The 19245-nt window shown below is 45.0% G+C and overlaps 1 protein-coding gene across 10 annotated transcripts in view; it reads right to left on the bottom strand.

Annotated features, from left to right (window-relative positions):
- The window catches only part of GATB (glutamyl-tRNA amidotransferase subunit B), a 93310-nt gene that overhangs the window by 18384 nt on the left and 55681 nt on the right, over window positions 1–19245 (bottom strand). For 6 of the 10 annotated variants that reach the window (XR_008994450.1, XR_008994453.1, XM_036887889.2 and 3 more), the window contains 2 exons: window positions 9769–9902; window positions 3897–3975 (listed from right to left, as the gene is read on the bottom strand). Coding sequence is in view for 5 of the 10 variants with exons in the window: in XM_036887889.2 (XP_036743784.2) it covers window positions 3897–3975; window positions 9769–9902 (213 nt within the window). In the remaining 5 variants the exon portion in view is untranslated. Of the gene's footprint in view, window positions 1–3896; window positions 3976–4112; window positions 5833–9768; window positions 9903–19245 lie in introns of those variants that run through there. The other 4 variants (XR_005025300.2, XR_005025299.2, XR_008994489.1 and 1 more) reach the window with 2 other exon arrangements.

Here is a 19245-nt window from a genome sequence, read left to right on the forward strand (position 1 = left end):
CAATTCACTTTCCATCTCTTTGGAACCCAATCCATCCCGGTCGCCCTGGAAACACTAACTGGGCCATCCTCGGGAGACCGTGGGTCATATGACCATAGCTATCTGGGGCAGGCCGAGGAGACACGCGCACATCCCGCTCGACCTCTCCTGGCACTGCGGGCAGCTAGTGGACTGGACAACCAGGGCCTCAGGGTCACAGGAGGCTGGGGAGCCCGGGATGCCGTCTGCAGGTGAGCTGTGGCCGACAGCTGGGAGGCTGTGAGCCCTGTCCTGGGTGAGGGGAGGAGGTGGCGGCTGCCACTATTTCCATCACAGAACTGGGTCCTGTCAGGGAACCCCGCTGCTAGTTAGGGAGCCAGTGTACAATTACCAGGAGGTTGCTCATGATGATAAACCATCTTTGAGTTTCTGTTTCCAAAAAATAGAGCTGCTTCATGGCAGCAACCTCCTAACCCCACGGCCCCTGGGGTGATGAAAGGCTGAGGCATGGAAATCTCAGAAGCACTGTTGGGACTCCTGGAGAAAGGTGCAGTGCAGGGGGTAAGGGGCGAAAATAACGGGCAACTATGCCAGCGAGAGAGAGGTGGAGAGCAAGGGATTAGTAATAAATTAGACATAAGTGGGAGATTTTTTTTTTAGAAATCAGTGCGTTCTCCCAACAGGATGATTCTTCCTGCCTGTCAATCTTAGCAGTCAGTCACTCGGTCTTTTCTCCCCCATCTCTTGGTCACGTGGTCATGAGTGACCCCCCCCCACCTCCAGTTCTGTTGGCAGGAACACCAGCGACGAGCAGCTCCAGCGCCCTTCTGCTCTGCCGCAGCGCCCTCTGGCTCAGTTTCTAAAACCCAAGGCCTTGTTGGGTTCTGTTAAATTTAGTAAAAACTAATTGTAACACATATTTTCTTTTTTAAAAAAGCACACTATAAAAATCAGATGCTCAATGTAATTAGTCATTAGGGAAATGCAAATCAAATCCACAGGGAGATATCACTTTACATCTACTAGGACAATAACAAATGTTGGCAAGGATGCAGAGAAACTGGAAAACCCTCATACAATGCTGATGGGAATGTAAAGTGGTGCAGCCAGTTTGGAAAACAGTCTGGCAGTTTCTCAAAATGTTAAACATGCAATTACTGTTAGATAAGTGGACAGCAGGACATAAAAGGGAGAGGGAGCGGGGCTTCAGCCAGTGTTTACATCTAGCTAGATGCTTGCTTACATTGTACACATTCTGTGTAAGCTGTTCTCATGGGATGTGATGAGAATATAGGTAAAAGACTGGCCAACACCGGTTAGTTCCAACATACAGGAGAAACTGACCCAAACTTTACCCCAAAATCCATAAAAAAAAATCATGTCCCTGTTATTAACATAGTCAAAATCATACCTCCCTGTATGTGCCAGCTCCAATGGAGACCTAATATAGCCAAAAATCCCTATGCCCAACGTGGGGTTGGAGCAAGTCCGAACTCCGATAAACCTCCACCTGTTCCCTCTGAAACCTAAGCCCACTTGGTGATTATTCATCCCCCTTGATATAAAAAAGCCTCCCTATTGTCTCCTCAGTGTGACCTCCCTCTGGGTCTGCCCTCCCTGTTGGGGCACACACTCATCTTTTTCTGAACTTTTATTTTCCAAATAAACTTTCAATGTTCAGCCTCTTTGTGTGTCTGTCTTGATTCTTTCTCACAACAAGACCAAGAACCTGTCTCCTGTTAATATTATCATATGACCCAGAAATTCCACTCCTAAAGGTATATGCCCAAGAAATTTGAAAACATATGCTCAAAAACTTGTATTCTTAATACCTAAATGTCCATTCATTGATGGACAAAAATGTGATATATAGGTACAATGGGATATTCTCTAGCCATAAAAAGGAATGAAGTACCGACAAAACATAGATGGACTTTGAAAACCTTATGCTCACTGAAAGAAGCCAGGCATGAAAGGCCACATGTTGTCCGAGTCCATTCTTATTAAATGTCCAGAAGAGGCAAATCCATAGAGACAACAAGTAGATTAGTGGCTGCCTAGGGGAGAGGTTAGGGGGAGTGAATGCTAATGAGGGCAGGGCTTGTGTTTTGGGGTGATGAAAATATTCCTTAATTAGTGCTGATGGTTATACAACTTTGTGAATATACTAAAACCAATGAAATGTACAGTCCATAAAAAAATAAACTATTAAATAGTATGTCATAACCTTTTATTTTTGAAAATCTTTACTTCTCTAACTTCATGTCTACCCATCCCATCAATTCATCTTTCTAATGATATATAAGCATGGAAAGATGCCTGGGGTGATGTTTACCCAAATGAATGGTAGTTATTTTCAAGGTGGCAGAATTCTAAAATATTTAAATTTTTATGCATTAAATTCTTTATAATTAACAAATACCATTTTTTTCCCCACCAGAAAGTCAACAAGTGATTTTCTTAAAAAGAGAAAATGAAGTAGAAAAATAAAAAAGCAAAATCCCAAGGCAATGATATATAAGGGAGATTTCCCTATGCAGCACGCATTTAACACACCTTTCTAATCAAACTTTTATTTTAGTTTGCCTCACAAAAGCCAGGATTCACGCCATCTCCTTTAAACACGCTGCAAGTTGACAGAATCCAAAAGTGCCTCTTTCGCTATCTGAACCCAGCTGTCGGCATCCTCTTGCATTTCCCATTTCTTCCTGCAGAACCTATTGTATTCACTGCACCAGGTTTTTTCTTTTCTGTCATTGGTGGGGCAGGATGAGTGGAAAGAGGAAGATTTTCCCCCTTTTTCATTCCAAACACTACAATTCATCTACTCTTGTGTGTGTGAGTGTGTGTAAATACATATATGTATTTCTGCCCTCAGGCCATTTAATCTTTCTGCTAGTGCTGAGCACTGTCATAAACATTTGTGTTCCCCTGGCATCCAGGCAACCAAAACCCTCTCCTAAGTGTGGTGGGGTCCCTGTAGCTGATGGCCTCGCTTGGTGGTGGGTAAAGAACCTTTATTAGTTCCCATTTGCAGTTTCTCAGCACAGAGCTGGTGTATGCTCTATGGTGCCTCATAATTAGCCAAAAGCAGTCGCTTTTGCAAAGTCTCACTTTGTAACCTGCCCCTGACTGTCAATATGTATAAATATTAAATGCTAAATGCACCATTAAAATAACATTACGTTTCTGGCTGAAGCACTGACAGCTGTGCTATCTGAAGTTGAGATCAGGCAGCTGCCTGGGTGTTTATCTTTCTGGGTTATTTCTAAGAGTTTTCTGAATTCCAGGCATCTTTCACCCACCTGACTGTCAGGTAGAGATAGAAATGAGGCAGAAGGCCACCTTTGAAGACGATGCCATTTTTCTGAGTTTTCACACACCGGGCACATGTCGAAAATTTTATCTGCTCATTGTGAGGCAGTCTGTCTGACCTCACCTTCCTTGCTGAAAAGACTGCCTTTCGGTGGGTGGCCGTGCAACAAATACAAACGAGCCCCTGGTCTGGCTGGGAGGCCGCGGAGGACACGGGAGGGGGCGCCGGAGGGCTGGGAGCGGCGCCCACCTGACCTGCTGCCAGGCGTGCAGGGCCCAGGGGAAGTGTGCGCAGTCTGAAGCCTGCACAAGCTGCGGGGCCCCAGCCCTTTCACGCAAACCAGGGTTTGGGAAACATTCTGGGCAAAGCCCAACAGTAACTCTTCCACCTGGTTAGTGAAGATGAGAAGCAAATTACGGGCATCACACATACTGGCTTTACTTCATTCGCTAAATAAAATATTTCTACTTTTCAGTATAAAAATAGCACTTACAAGCACTTAATGCTTCAATTATGAAATTTAGTTAGCGATGGCATTTGAGTTTTACATAAAATATTAGGTGAGCAGAGCAGTCAGAAGATTTAGGCAACGTAGACATACCTGTTTAGCTGCGGCTGAAGAAATTGCTTTCCTGTCCAGCAGGTTGAGAAGCTCAGCCAGTGCCGACGGCGTCACAGGGCTAGCGGGCCCCCGGAAGAGAGAAAACATGTTTACATCCCACGTGTCAGTGTATCCACTGACGGTCACGCAGAATCAAAGCACTTGATTTCATAGGAAACCCACACCCAGGACTGAAAACAACAGGCCAATGGGCTTTATTTTATTTATTTGTATTTTAGGATATAACAAGTTTTGGGGATTAGTGTTGTTTTTCTTTATTCTTCCACCCAACAACAACAGCTGTTTGGCAGAAGTTGTAGCAACAGACAACGGCTCAGTTTAATTAGTCAAAAAAAAGGAGGTGGCTGCAAAATTCATGAGCCATGACGAGAAAAGAAAAAACCCAGTTATTAAATATTTTTGACTAAAAGATCAGTCTAAAAATTACTTCAAAGAAAACAGCAAACAAAGCCACTTTTATGAATACTTTTGTGCAAATATAAATTCTTTTTAATTGTACAAGCTTTTCTGTAAGGGAACGCAATGACCACCAACCATGTCGTTAGCCGTCCTCATGTCTCCATAGGCTCTGTTCTCTTCTGTGGCTCACAGCAGCTTTCTGGGCCCAGAAGGGCCCAGAATCCACTGTATCTATACTTCTGGGACATAACTTATTTGCTAAGATCTCATGATATAAATGGCCATGTCATTAATTCACATTTGTGGATAGGAGTGGGGGGTGAGTGCCTAGATTAGTGAAAAGACAAGACCGAATGATAGACTCTTTCTTTGAAAATACGTGGTTTTGCTACTTTTAAACACATACAGTAACTAGGCTAATGAAGTGCTATCTGAAGTCATTAGGGGACTAGTTTTAAATAGACAGGATGACTTATAAATAGCACATTAGTGTGTCTGTGTAAATGAAAGCTTCTGAAATGCTTAACACCACTTGAAAACACCTTCTATTTAAGTTTCAGTTCCCATCATTCACTATTAATTTATTTGTAAGCTTTAGAGAATAAAAAGGAAACTACTGCTTATCCCCTAAACCAATTTCCTGAATTCCAAACCAACTGAATGCAAGTTCACCAGCTCTTACTGTACTGATTCAAGTACAGTGAGACCTCAGTAGGGTTGTTCATTCAAAGCAGCCGACACACTGAGGCAGCCCATCATCCCTAAAGTGTCTGTTGATCAGAAGAGGGGCAGAAGGCTGGGAAATAAACTGATACCCTTTTCACAAGTTTTAGAAAAGTCACAGAGAATAAAGTTGTTTTAAAAATTCAGGTTCTTGATGTTCTTCAAACTTAGAAAATAAAGTGGTCAATTAGAGTACAGACTGTGGAATCCATAAGAGGCACTGAGGGTGAACTGCACTTCAACAGCATGCAAAGGAAGTGTCCCCATTCCCAGCTGAGTCGATGATATCAGGGATGAGGGGACAGAGAGGGACAGAAATAGGACACAACTAAAAATACTCTGCCTTTCATCTCATGACCTGAATTCAACAGTCAAGTCATAAAGGTACTACAAAATACCTCCAGGGACCTAATAGCTCCTGGGATTTCTCAATCAAATTCTCAAATCTTTTTATACCCACAATGCTTGACACATAGTAAGTCAATAATATTTGTGTCAGAGACTTCTTCCCACAAACAGGGATATCTCATATACTACATATACTAATTCTGGATATGCCAGGGCTAATGACAAAGATCAGTACCTCTAACACTGACCTGAAAGGCCCCACTCATCAGTTCAATAAATGAACTGTCAGATGTAGAACACAATGGCAGCAGAAGCACAACTACTAATTTGCTGCTGTCAGGTGTTACTGGTTTCTGGACAGTTAATGCGTCTCCACTTGAAGAAGAATCTGACGTTGTAGGCTTAGCTCTGCGGGCCAGTCTCCAATCCCCCACGTCCAGCGGATCTACACAGGAGGGGAAATGGGATCTTTCCAATCTCCCAACTTCATCCCGTCTCTTAAGAGCTCTTTCAGGATCACAACCCCATCTCCAGCTGGATTCCATGGGCAGACACCCTGACACCTCTACAGCCTCATACCCCCACCCTGGTGCCTGAGAAATGGGCTGCCCATCTCAATCCCCAAACTCATTTTAGGTCAAAGTCCCCTTTTCGATTCTGTTAAAACATGACACAAGAAGCTCCTGGAGGAAGATTGGGACTTGGGCATCCAGGTGACTCTTGCTGCTTGGTAATCTTTTTGGTCATGTTGCTAATTTCCCAATGCCCTCTGCTGTGCCCGACCCAGCAGCTATTCCACACAGCCCCCCTCCCATGCCCCTTCGCAGCATGCACTCTCACCCCCCACTGCACAGGACATCGTGATGCAAGACTCAGGGTTTGCTATGGTGCTCTCCTTCTCCTTTGCCTCCTCCATCAAACAAAGCCTCCAGCTCATGCTCTAATCCCATCACCTTCCACTCCCACGCGTCCCACTTGGATGCTTGTTTCCTTTCTCCTGTGCCTTTAGCCCACACCTTCATAAATGCTAGGATCTTCCCTATTCTGGAAATGCCTTTGAGTGACCTTGTAGTCACTTGCTTCTGCCTGGTTGCTTACCTTATTTTTACCAACAAACATCTAGCTTTAGTGGCTACTATCTACCTATCTACCCTTGTATCATGTGTCATGTGGATTCTAACCGTACCTCTGCAGAAGCTACTCTCCTAAAAAAGCAGCTCCCGTCACTGGTTCCAAACACAGCAGCTTCTGCCCAGCCTGCTGCATCCCAGGGAGATGCCCTCTTCCTTGGCCCTCCAGATCCTCTACCTTCTCCCTGACTGGCCCTCTCGCACGTACTGCCCGCTGTAGATGAGTGGCCCAGTGCTCCCTTGCGTGGCTCTCGGCCGTACCACCGTCTGGTAAAGGAGGAAAGCCCATCTGTTCCCAGGACCACCACTGCTTTTTCAGGGGCCAGTTCTCTCTACCACTCAACTCAACTGCCTCTCGAGAGGCTCCATCTCACCCAAACATGTTCTAATTCAGGGGTCACAAATTTCTTCTGGAAGGCAGCAGATAGCAAATTTTTGAGGCTTTGTGGGCCACACATGGTCTTTGTCACATATTCTTTGTTTTGGTTTATTTAAGAGGTAACCACCCTTCTTAGCTCATGGGCCATATAAAAAAAGGCCTTGCCATAGTGACCTCTAAAAGGCTTCCGACTTCTGCAGCCCTGTCCCTGGGTGCTGGGTCACATGTCACGCACTGCTGGACTAATCTTCCCGCCATCAGCAGTGCAGGACAGGACGGCTGGGCAGTTGCACTTGCCTGATTTTACATGAAATGCTTGCTCAGAGAATCTATAATTCCCACTTTTTCAACTAAATCAAACCTCTTTATTAATAGTAATTTAGAATGAGTTATTAACAAAAAAAACAATATTCAAAGCAATATACTTGGAATAATTAAAAAGCCAAGTTCAGCCCCTTTAAGCACCAGCCTTCTGAGAGGTCTTTAAAGGTGAATGCTAACTTGTGAAATCAGTTGCTGCCAACTTGATCTCTAGAGTGCTCCCTGCCTGGTGCGTCATGAGACTGCTGCTGGCTTTGCAGCTCCTGCTGCTTCAAGCTTGGGAAACGTTAGCCTAGCAGCAGAGGTGGTTCGTTCATTAACGTGTGTTCCAAGGTGAGGCTGGTATATACCGGCCAGCTAACTGTGGAAGGAGATCTGCGCCTCAGTTCTTGTTCTACATAAATTACAAAACAGGTACTTGCCAAAGGGAAGGGGTTGGGGGATGGATGAAATAGGTGAAGGGGTGATAAAGATGGACGAAATTATAAAATAGGTAAGTCACAGGGATGAAAAGTACAGCATAGGGAATATAGTCAATAATACTATAATATCTTTGTATGGCGACAGCTGGTAACTACACTTATGGTGAGCATTTCATAATGCACAGAACAGCTGAATCTCTATGTTGTACACCTAAAACCAATACAATACTATGTATCAACTGTATTTCAATTAAAAAAAGAAACAGAACTGTTGCTTAGCTTTCTCTTTACCTGATTTTGGAACAACCAAATATACTTTTATTTAGAACTGGGTGCCCTTTGGGTGCTTAAAACTCTAGTGCTTACGAATTGTTTGGGTTAAGTACCAGGGACTCAAGTTTGCCTGACAGGCTAATATATCAACCTCAGATCCTTTAGAAGCTACCAACAGGGTTGTTAAGCAAACACCTAATTTCATAGACCGACATACAGAGACTCATCTGAAAGTCAGGGGACTTGGCTTCCAGTCTGTTATGCAACCTGAGGTACACCCCTCATCTCCTGGGGCCTCAATTTCCTTGTTTAATAAAGGAAAAGAGTTGAACCAGAAGATATCTAAGGTCTCTGCCAAACCTAAACTTTAGTGACTCTAGGAATCATAGGCAACAACATAGAAAACCATAAATTTAAAGCTAAGTTTTATAATTCCTCCAGAAGCTCAGAGCACATGTTGGGGCCGTCCTGGTTCCTCTGGTTAACGAATCCCTCCACTCTGCTCCCACTGCCCTGTGTGCTTTTGAACAGGAACCGCTGCCCTGTTCTGCCTTGAATTAAAGTACAAGTCTAGATGCACAAGTCTGGCACTCCCCAGGAGCTGGAGAGTTCCTTGAGGGCCCGGATCAGGTCTTGTCCCGCTCTCCAGGTGCACTGCAGAGCGGTGTTCTACACCTATTCACTGGATTCATGGCTGAATGCCCAGGTAACTTTCCACAATCTCATACTCCAACTCTGCTCCAACTATACTGTCAGCTGTGCTTTTCTGCCATTTCCCACCTCTGTTCCTACAGGCTGTGCTCCATCTCGGTCCAAAGACATGCCAGCTCTGTGCCATTCTCACACCTGGGCTCCCCACAGGTGTCACCCAGCCCTCTGCAACACCAAGTTTACCCATCCTTGAAGGCTCTGGTACTATTGTATTGTAAAGTTTCTGAATAAAGAGATCAATGCCGGGAGGACAGGAATGAAAGACAAAAAGGCAACAGATGTCATAGGAGTTTAGGGGGCTGAAGGTGGCCATTGTTTTGGCACTTAATACGCCAGCATGGCAAAGAGAAGGAATGAACAGGGTCCACTAGGTGCAAGCATCGTGTATTTTCTTCTCAAAAACTGTTGGGGGCACGTACTGTCACTTTCATTTTACAGAGAAGAAACTGAGGTGACAGAGGGCAACTCATGCAACGTCACTGCTGGTAGGCAGCCAAGTGAGGAAGTGAACTGGCCCCACATGGGCACAGTAATACACGTGTATGTATGCTGCAAGCAAGACGCTGAACATGAGGTTGCCTCTGCAGCTCTTTCCTTCCCCTTCCTGCGCGGCTGCCTCAGCAGGCAAGTTCCTGGGTTCCCTGACTGCTGCGTGTCTGCTTGTCTCTGGCACACGACAGCTTCCTTTACCTAGAACGCTCCTGCCGCTCTAGGCACACAGCAACCCCCACTAGTTCTTCAGGGCCTGGCTCAGGCGCCCTTTCTAAGGGCTGCTGTCCCACCCGCAGCTGGGTCCCCTTTTGGGCATTCCCAGTGCCCTGGCGCCTCTAGCTCAGAGGGCCACCCTGAGGTCTGACTGTCCTCTCACAGGTCTGTATCCCCACCAGACTGTCGGCTTATTCCTCTCAGGCCCCAGCCCCAGCACAGCATAAAGGGCAGCACGGAGTCAGGGCTGTGAATGAACAGGCGAATTTCTGATGTGATGAAGGGCAGCTTTAGAGTTTGGAACTCACAGGGGTTGTTTGTGTCTTGTCAGGAGATCCTGAGGGGGGACGGGGGACCGAAACGTTTGCTCTGCCCTACTTGGGTTGCTCCTGCACAGGGCTCATTATAAAGGAAGAAAGAAAATCCCAGACCCCACTCACCTCTCACTCACAGTAAGGTTCTGCTGCTTTAAAAAGCCCAGGAAAGTGTTGAGGACCCAGTTAGTCACTTTTTTTGGCTCTGCCCTAGTTTCTTTTATCACATTTTGGAAGAACTCCAGTAGGCCAACTTCATTCTGTAAAAAAAAAAATTATATGAAGTTCACAAAAAGTGAAAGATCAGCATTCTGAAGGCAAAGCTGAGACTGTCACCGTCTGCCACCTCTGAGACGTCTATTCGTGCTTTCCTCACATGGAGGTATCACTAGAAAATTCTGATCTCTCTCAGTAAACAGCCAAGTGCTCTACTTCTACTACCATCACTCTGCACATTTGTACAGCATTTTCTCAGAAGAAGGAGAATGTTCCAGAGTGCTCTGTGTGGCCCAGAGCACGGTCCCTGCCAACTTGCTTGCCCTGCCGGCATCAGCCCTGTGTGCCCGACAGCCTTCATCCTTGGGCTCGTGATGCTTAGCCTGAGCTTGCTCCCTTTCCTCTCCAAGCCTGTACTCTGCTGAGGTCCTAGTGATCGCTAGAACAGAACGCAGGAAGAGAAGCAAACTAAGAAGAAACAGAATATTCTACAAAGTGCATCGTAACTGAATTCTCTTTCACATCATTCCAAGAGGTGACAGAAATGGTTTCAAATGCTTTCAAAATGAGGAACAACATGGTCCATGTGACCCAATTAGGCCACTTAATTGGTGGAGGGGGCGGTGGTTTCCAGGCCTCCTGAAATGAGCAATGCATGCTGACCTTGCTCCCTCTTGGGTCCCGTGAGAATGAGCTGGGTTGGCTTGTCAAAGAGACGTGTTTGGAGAAGACTCTCCTGTTTCTCGCCCTCTGGACTGACGGCTCCGTGACTCAGGGGCCATGCTCTTCTGTTCCCCCGTAACTAGAGGTAAGTCAGTGCTGGGACTTGACAGCTGCTTGGTAACTAACAATGGATGAAACCAATGTCTCCTATCATCATCAAGTGCATTTATTTAAAATCACATGTGAACCCTCATTCTTTATCATACTATGTTCACCTTTAAATACCATAATTGCTACAATCATGCACAGGAGTAACCTCAAGGCATTAATCAAGTTACACACCGTGGCCAACTGCCAGCTCAGACAGATATGGTAGAACCAAGAAATTTGGCTAAATCCTCTTTTTGTTTTTCAGTAACAAAAATAAAATCATGTTCCATTCACAGAGGAGAGGGTGGAGTTTCCAAATGCAGAGGGAATACATGTTAAGCAATATATTTTCCCTAGTTGCTACAATTCAAATCAAACCATACTTTCCTTGAAATATTCCTTTTTAACTTTATACTATACCTCACATTGCCTTCAGAGAACCTTCATTAACCAAAAGAACTTTCTGGGAAAATAAGATGCTGGGTAGAAGCATGATGTACTAAAAATGTGCTCTGAAAGCTAAGCTTGTAATATACACACAGGCACGCAGTTGCTAAAATAGAAATTTCATAATAAAAAAAATCTACATGCCCTTTGTAACAGATAAACTCTCTGGTGACAAGCCTACTGAATAATCCCATAATCATCTCTTGAATCTCTTTTCAAGCCAATGCTATTATTCTGCTCATGCTAAACCAGGGCAAAGGCCACCTCAGCAGCCAGAGCTTGACTACAGATAAAGGCAAATGCAGGCAGCACGAAGAGGAAGTTCTGTCTAACTTACAGAAAAGTACTCAAACTTCTACAATGGTACACAAACCACTGGGGAAGTAGAAACCCACCATCAGGCCCAAATCAGACAAGCAGAACTCCCTTTGTTCAAACCCAGACAGGCTTGCCTGTTGGTGAAAAGAGCTGTCAGGAGAACTCTGCTTCGCCAAGGGAAGGTTTTCTAAATCCACCTAGAAATACTGCACTTGAACTCACAGGCTTGGCTGAGTTGCTGGGATGTGATGTATATTCCTCTACCCTTGGGTGTTTTGTTTATTGGATGGATAACATGGCAAGTCAGATTTCTGTTTGTCTTTTTTTGTCACTGCTGTGATGAAGACTCTCTGACTCTCTGAGCTAGAAGTGTACTTCACTGGGGGATACATGGTTTCAGTACACAATTTGAAGCAGACGTGAGAATCTGCAACTGTGCTGGGGTGAGCTACAGGCAGCGCAGCTGAAGGAGGCTGAGCGGCCGCCGCCCAGAGAGCGATGGATCAGTAAGTCACACCAGAGCTGTGTGCTCTGGCTCTTTAGATCAGAGGCCTGCTTTTCAGGAAAAAACCACGTAGCATTCTAGGTAAGGTCTTTTCAGTTTTTCTGTGAGATCGGCGAATGCTAATAAGCTCAGCACGGATCTCAGAAGCTCCTGGTGAACACGGCAGTGCAGCCATCTGATTTTCTCAGAAAAACAGCAGACCAGTAATTCTCTTACACAAAAGCCTTATTGAGAACAGCACAGAAAGGCCACTGCATTAGGGAACCGTTCACGTCCTTCTCGAAGGCAACAAGCACGCGTCTGACACAGCTCTCCTCCAGCCTAGGTCAGCGATGGACCTTCGGTGGCACGGTGCACCAAGTCTCCCGGCCACCTGGGACTCTCACTGTTCCTTCAGAGGTAGCTAAAGCAGCAGAAACAACTGGACCCATCTTTTGGAAAATAACCAGGCAGTCTTTATAGCTCTGCGACTGGGAAGCCTCCTTTTCACATTTTAATCAAATTTCCCACAAAGCATTCAATTACACCTGGAGCCGATGCCAGCTCAGCCTCTCAGATGAACAGGAACCTCCACGGCTGGTGGAGCTGTCAGTTGGTCAAGGCCGGTGTGAGGCAAGGCAGGGATCACCTCACCTCCACTGCCTGCTCTGGAAGGAACCCTGACTTTCCCCCGCATTGGGCCCTGGAAGTGATGTGCTCCAAAGCCATGGTTGGGTTCTACCTTTAGAGAGGATAAAATGTCAGAAGACTACCCAGTTGGAATAGGGTGAAGGCTGACTTCTCGGCTGCCATTCCTGTTCTAAGTCCCACTGGCTGTGAACCTGATGACAGGGCAGAAATTAGCTGGACTACATTCAGAAGTAGAATGAAACCTGAGAGGCAGCTGCCCAGTGGCAGCCTCGGAGAGGAAAACGGCCAAGAGAGCAAGGTGGAGAGCAGCTGTTCAGGGGCAGGGGGTGACCGGGCCGCCACCGGAACCCTGCATTAGCAATCTGGGGCCAGTTAAAAGGCTCTCAAGGACATTTCCAGAATACCTGCTGGCTATGGAGCTCAGCAGCAGCCCTGGGGGAAGCTGTAAGAGGAAGAATAACACGTTTCAACAGCAATAAAAGTAGGTGCCAGGACTGTTCAAAGTGCTTTCTCTACATTGACTCATGATTTAATTCCAACAACAGCCGTATAAGGTGGGTATCAAACTTTCCTTTACAGACGGGGACACGGGAGGGGAGGCACTAGAGCAAGGAAGCTCTAGTACAGCTGGGATTCGAACCTCTGTGGTCTGTGCTCTTAGCCTCCGGGCTACACTGCCTCTGATGAAGGAAATGTCACATCCCTGCCTTCCTGGGAATTGAGGCTGAGCACCTTCCAGTGCCAGGCACAATGTGAAGCAACTACCTTATCAAAAGAATAAATTTTCCCACTACTTTCATTATTTTATTTGATAACTGCCAGCTGTTCAAAGGTTCTTAACAAATATTAAAAATGTTGCAAAGGCCCTCAGCAATTAGCTTAGAAATTAGGACAAAATAGCAAGCTCTTGCTCTGCCCCTACCGATGTTCACCTAGGCTACCTGGCACCCTCTGCTATGGCCTGACACACACCTCTTCCAAGATCAGGGAGGCGGACAGCAGCTTGCCCCTGCCCTGCGCCATGCAGAGCTTTCAGGGGACAGGAGGGTGGCAAGACACCCCCTCCACACCCTGTCCTCAGAGAAGTCAGAGTGAGCATGCCCAAGCCACGACACTGCTCAATTAGGAAGTGTCTTCCGATGTTACAAAATAAACCCCATTATTGTTCACAGTATGGCATTAAGCATACTGTATTTTATTGCATTCTAACTCTAGAATATGGGTAACTCATGTGCAGGTTTATACCTAGTCAGGCCTGTGGTGGGAGGGGCTGACTGTACGGAAGATCCCGCATTTGTGGGCTGAATGACAGTGGCGTCAGGTGGGAAAGGCTCTCACATGTTGTGATGTGGTATTTTGTGGAGGTACAAACTGGAATTGCATCCATTCACCTTGTGGCAGGGGTCTGAGATTTACAAGGACACAAGTGGCTGTGGAAATCTTTCAGCAAGAGAGCAAAAAAAAATGACTCATCCAAAGGAATCTCTGGTGGGAAAAAACAAAAGGTAGTTAACTAGTGGTACAGGGACGGCACAGGAGACAGCTCTCTCCATATGAGCATGCTGGGCGGGGGGAAGCCAGAATCCAGAACAATCATTGCTGCTTTTAAGAATACGGGGATGTGCAGCAGCTCTGGGATTGACCCGGAACACCAAGGGTGTGCTCTTAAGTCCATCCCATGGAATATACAGCTAGAGAAGTCCACAGTCCTGTTTTGGTTTCCAATTTCCAGCCCTGGGTCATGTTTCCAGTAGGGCTTAGGAGCCCTTAAAATCTGAGTGAATCTCTTGCAACAATTCCACTTGTGCTCAGTTCCCAGAAAAGCTGAAAAATATGCACATCTGAGTTCAACTCAGGGTACCGGTGCCATTCATGGAGCATTCTACCTACAAGTGTCTCAGACTGACGTGAAAATGATTTTACATTCTCTGAGATGCAGTAACTCTAGGAGAGACATTGCAGCAAACCAATTTGAGAATAAGACTATCCCTTGGATGATAAAAATCCAAACAATTCAGGTAATCGAGGTTGACAGGAGACAGGCATAATTAGAAAACTGCATCTGCAAGAATGAGACACAAAAATATGCTGTTAAGAACTCAGTTGTGATCACACTCACAGTTCACCATGCTGAAAGCCACGGGGTCAAGTGGGCCCAACGTGGAGGGAGCCACTGTTGGTCACTAGCAGTTTTCTGGCTGGAGCTTAAAAACAGCCAACAAAGCTCAAAGGCAGTGTGCTTGCTCATCTCCAAGAGCTGGCTGAAACCTGTAATAGTATGTTTTAATTTTCCCCAACAGGAAACGAGGCTTCAGGATTAGGGGCAGAGCCCCGGGGAGTCCCCATGGCTGGGCACTCAGGACTGCAACTCTTCCTGCACTTCTGCCCCAGTGCGCAGGTCCCTGAGGGGCCAGATGGCTCTGAGCCCAGATGATCTTCATCTCTGAAAGTCCTTTGTCACTTGATCTGAAATAAATGAACTGTTGACTTTGCAGGAGTAAAGTTGGGAAATGCATCTTTTTATTCATCTTTACCAGAACAAAATATTGGTTATATTTTTAGTGCATAGACTAACGGCAAAAGTGCCCTTAAGCTGGCAAGCACTGGGTGTAATTTTATAAAATGAAGAATAAAATCAATTTTGAAAATCACAGAGCTGAAATATAGTGAGCGCAATGTTGACCAAATGGATTTGCCTTCAACAGTAGTTAGAGGCGAGTGCTTTGCTCCTCAGTAAGTCCAGGCAGCTAAAACCAGTCAACGCGGTTTCATATGCTTTTATAAACTATTAGCTTTAAGGTAGTACTACTGATGGGATATACAGTTATCTACCAAGGGAAATTATTTTATAGACAATTCATCCAGAAAGAAAACCAGGCCATTTCAAGCTTACTAGAGCCTCAAGCAAAACTCTTAGGATATAATCCACTTAACAACCAACCATAGTCATAATATCTTTTATTTCTTTGTCCCTTGGAGACATCTTAACCTTTCCCATGATGCCAGAAAAAAGGACTATGACATAAAATGGGGAATAACCAGCTGGGGAAATCAAGTTGTCCAAACAGGTTGACTACAAAGACAGACGCATATGGCAGCACAGGCCACTGATGTGAAGGAGCACAGTCACCTTTTCCTTGTAGTTTCACTGGGGCCAAGCTGGATTTTTCTTAAAATTCTGCTTAGGGAGGCTGTGGATGTGTTAGCAGCTGTGTGGTGCCAGGGCTCTTCTCCCTAGCAGTATATTATTGGGAGTCTGCTTGGCTGTGTTTGATTCACTGAAGGTCCTGCTGTGTCTGTCATCTTGGGAGTAAGTGGATCGTTCAGCCTAGGAGATGGCAACTCAGTCACCTCTGCAGAGCCCTCCCAGCTCCTAAGTGTCAGAGGTGGGATCTGAGATCCAGACTGTTTCTGAGCCAGCATTTTCACCCATTGCCCCGTAGGCTGCTCAGGAGAGTGAAGAGCAACATGGAAGAGATAAGGGTCTTACATGTGAAAACAGCACATGGCACTGTGAGTACAGCAGGCCCTCAAGAAACTCCAAGGTGGGGATGGTTTCTGTTCCTCCACTGAAACCTGGATGCGATTGCTATCTGTCCACCTACTGACTTCAGACCCAGCCAGTCACCCTGTGCGCTCATGTCCTCCCATGTCAGGGACTGCATGACATCAGGCAAGAGGCAAAGTTATCCCACAAAACTCACAAACCCCACACACTCTGTGCTAAGTGGAGACATTTTCAGTGACTTCAGTCAGAAGGAGCCAAGTACCTGAGGCAGCAAGTTAAAGAAACAAAACCAACCAACGCTGCAGAGGACAGCTCACAGTTCTCTCTGACTTAAACCCTCTCCTTGGAAAATGGACATTATTTCTTCTTTTCATGGGAGTTGACTGATTTCCACTGAGTTTAGTAGGCAGCACTTTACACTTATTTATAGGGCACTGTGGCATCTTAAAAACCAAGAGGGGTGGACAAAAGTTTTAAATGTACTATGGCTATGCTTCATAGAGCCTTAGTGGAACTGTATAGAGCACTAATACTGATAAAAGTACAAATTCTATTTTCTCTATTAAGTGATCCAAAACAGTAACGAACCTGAAACACCACTGCTATTTGGTATTGCGGCACATGCTATGTGCAGGCAGGCAACGGAGCCTGGTTTGAACCTGGCTCGCCTAACACGCTTGGCGAACTTACTGAGGATCTTACACTCAGCCACATGGGTTATGCTTCCTCACTTGTAAAATGGGGAGAACAACAATACCTACCTCAGAAGGTTGTTGTGAGGATAAATTAAAAAGTGATGCACTATAAACTGCAGAACATGCTGTTAGCGAGTAGCCTTTTGTATGTGCTGCTCAGGCAAATGACTATAATTTGTTTGCATTTCTTGAGTAAGGTAAGCAGAGTTTAGGAAGGGATGCCCTTCCCAGACATGGCCCTGGGAGTACCAGCCAAGAAAAATGCACGTTATCATCATGATCATTCTAGTAATTACTCTTGGACATCCTGACTCAGAGAAGGGCTTGCTGTGCTATTAGAATCTCTCATTTTTCAGAATCCTAATATCTGGATCTCAGCTTCCATATTTCTATTCCTTAATCCTTACAAAGGAGGTCAGAAATCAAGACAGTTTGACATAAGAGAGGGAAGCAAGGTTAGCTAAACACATTCACGTTTCACGTGGGGCAAGATACTTTTTATGTGATCAGAGGAAGAAATAGTAATACAGGTTTTCTATTGGGAGGTGATTGTTAGGAGGGCTTAAAGAAAATCAGAATGTAGATTTGATTAAATGTCCTAATGAAATCAGTTCAGAAAACAAGAGTCAGAGAGACCAAATGACTTGCATCTGGTCATGATATGTGGTGTGAAGTGGCAATCCAGGTCTTGTCACCCAGAGTTCAATGACACTGGCATCATTCCATAATTTGATGGATTGCCAAGAGTGTATCTAACAGTTGAAAATGGGGAAGCTTTCCTCAGGAGTGCTACTTCCCCCAGGACTGTAACAGTATCCCATGCATTTGCTCATCCAGCCATCCATTCACTTAACAATATTCACTGAGCATCTATGATGTGCCAGCCACTGTGGTGCATGCTAAGATACATTAGAGCTCTGTAAATATCAAGGATATATTATCAATACATAATTCACAATGCAATGACAAGATAAACTGAAGACGAGAGTTAAATTCCAGAGTGTTTTATTATCTGTGGGTAAGGCATGTATGTGAGGGTGGGTATGTGCTTAATGCTTAATTTAATAAGCAATCCAGAGGCACAGAGCATGGAGTCGAAGCTCTGCAAAGCACACCTCCACCACTGCTATTTATTTAATGAATACTCCTGGGCACTCTTTAAATTGAAAGATGGTTCATTAGATTTGTGCATCTGCCCTTCTCAGCAATCTGTCGTGTTTCTGATGAAGGCAGGAAAAAACATGAACAGATCATTTTCGGGTATGAATAACTCAGCTTTCAATGATTACAGACTCATAAAGAGCTCAGGATGCCTAATTTCTGGAAAACAATTAGTCTGAATCATTCTCTTTCCATTTTTATCAAGTTCTCTTTTTCCTCATTTTCAAATTTCAAGTACTAGCCCTTAAAAAATAAACACCTAGTATATTACCTGCAAGTAAAAAAATAAACATATTTTTAAGATTGAAAAAAGAAGGCCCTTCAAAACTGAGTAAAAAAAATCACCTCCTTTTTGGAATTTTTCTCTTTTGTCCCAATTCAAGTTCTCACTCTCTCCTCTGAGCTCCCATCCTACACGATGCATCTACCTACTGCAATCAGCCTTGTGGGCTGGTTAGTTGTAGAGAGTGTGTGTGTTTGTGTCTGTACATGTGTGTGTGTGTGTGTGTGTGTGTGTGTGTGTGTGTGTGTGTGTGTGTGCACGTGAGTACACTCCTGGAAAGCAAACTTTTTTTTTTTTTTAATCATTGTCTCTGTCTCAGTACCTGCCAAATAGTAGATTCTAATAAAAGTGGTAGACTGAAACAGATGAAAGATAGGGTTCCTTGGACAGGGCCTTAAACTATGAAAGCAGACTCATTCACTTGCCACCCCTCAGCCAACATTTATTCAAGGCTTCCTAGGTTTTGGCACTGTGATGGACAAGAGTAGAACCTAGGACACAAACACAAATACGAAAATGTCCGTGCCCTCAGAGAACTTGCTCTCAGCGAGGGGAGGGAGATGAACCCCCAACACAAGCTCATTAAAGCCAAGTGTGACAATCCCATAGAGATGCTCTCTGAAGGGAGCATGTGTTTTCACTCAGTGCCTTGGAGAGAAACACCCATATTTTTGAGTTTCTGAAAGACCTTTTCACTTATTAAGAAAGCTGATAAACAAAAAGAATGATTGACATTATATTTAGTGGAGTCTTCTCTGAAATCACAGTTTTAAGCCTAGAAGGGCCAAAGAAAGCTGGATTCATCATTCACTACCTCCAAGGGCTACCTGTCACCTGGTAGAACACCGAACGGAGAGAGGTAACTGACATCTCTGAGGCTGGGTAGTCTCTGTCCCTGTCCTCTTACCCCTATGTAAACTGGCATATATATTATAAAATGAAGGACTGGAATTTAGCATTTAGTGTTTAGTCTGGACTTTATTTCAAGTGGTTGGAAATTCAAGTGATTAAGATGGTGGGGAAGATG

The sequence above is a fragment of the Manis pentadactyla genome, chromosome 1, assembly GCF_030020395.1.
Source record: "Manis pentadactyla isolate mManPen7 chromosome 1, mManPen7.hap1, whole genome shotgun sequence".
NCBI lineage: Eukaryota > Metazoa > Chordata > Mammalia > Pholidota > Manidae > Manis > Manis pentadactyla.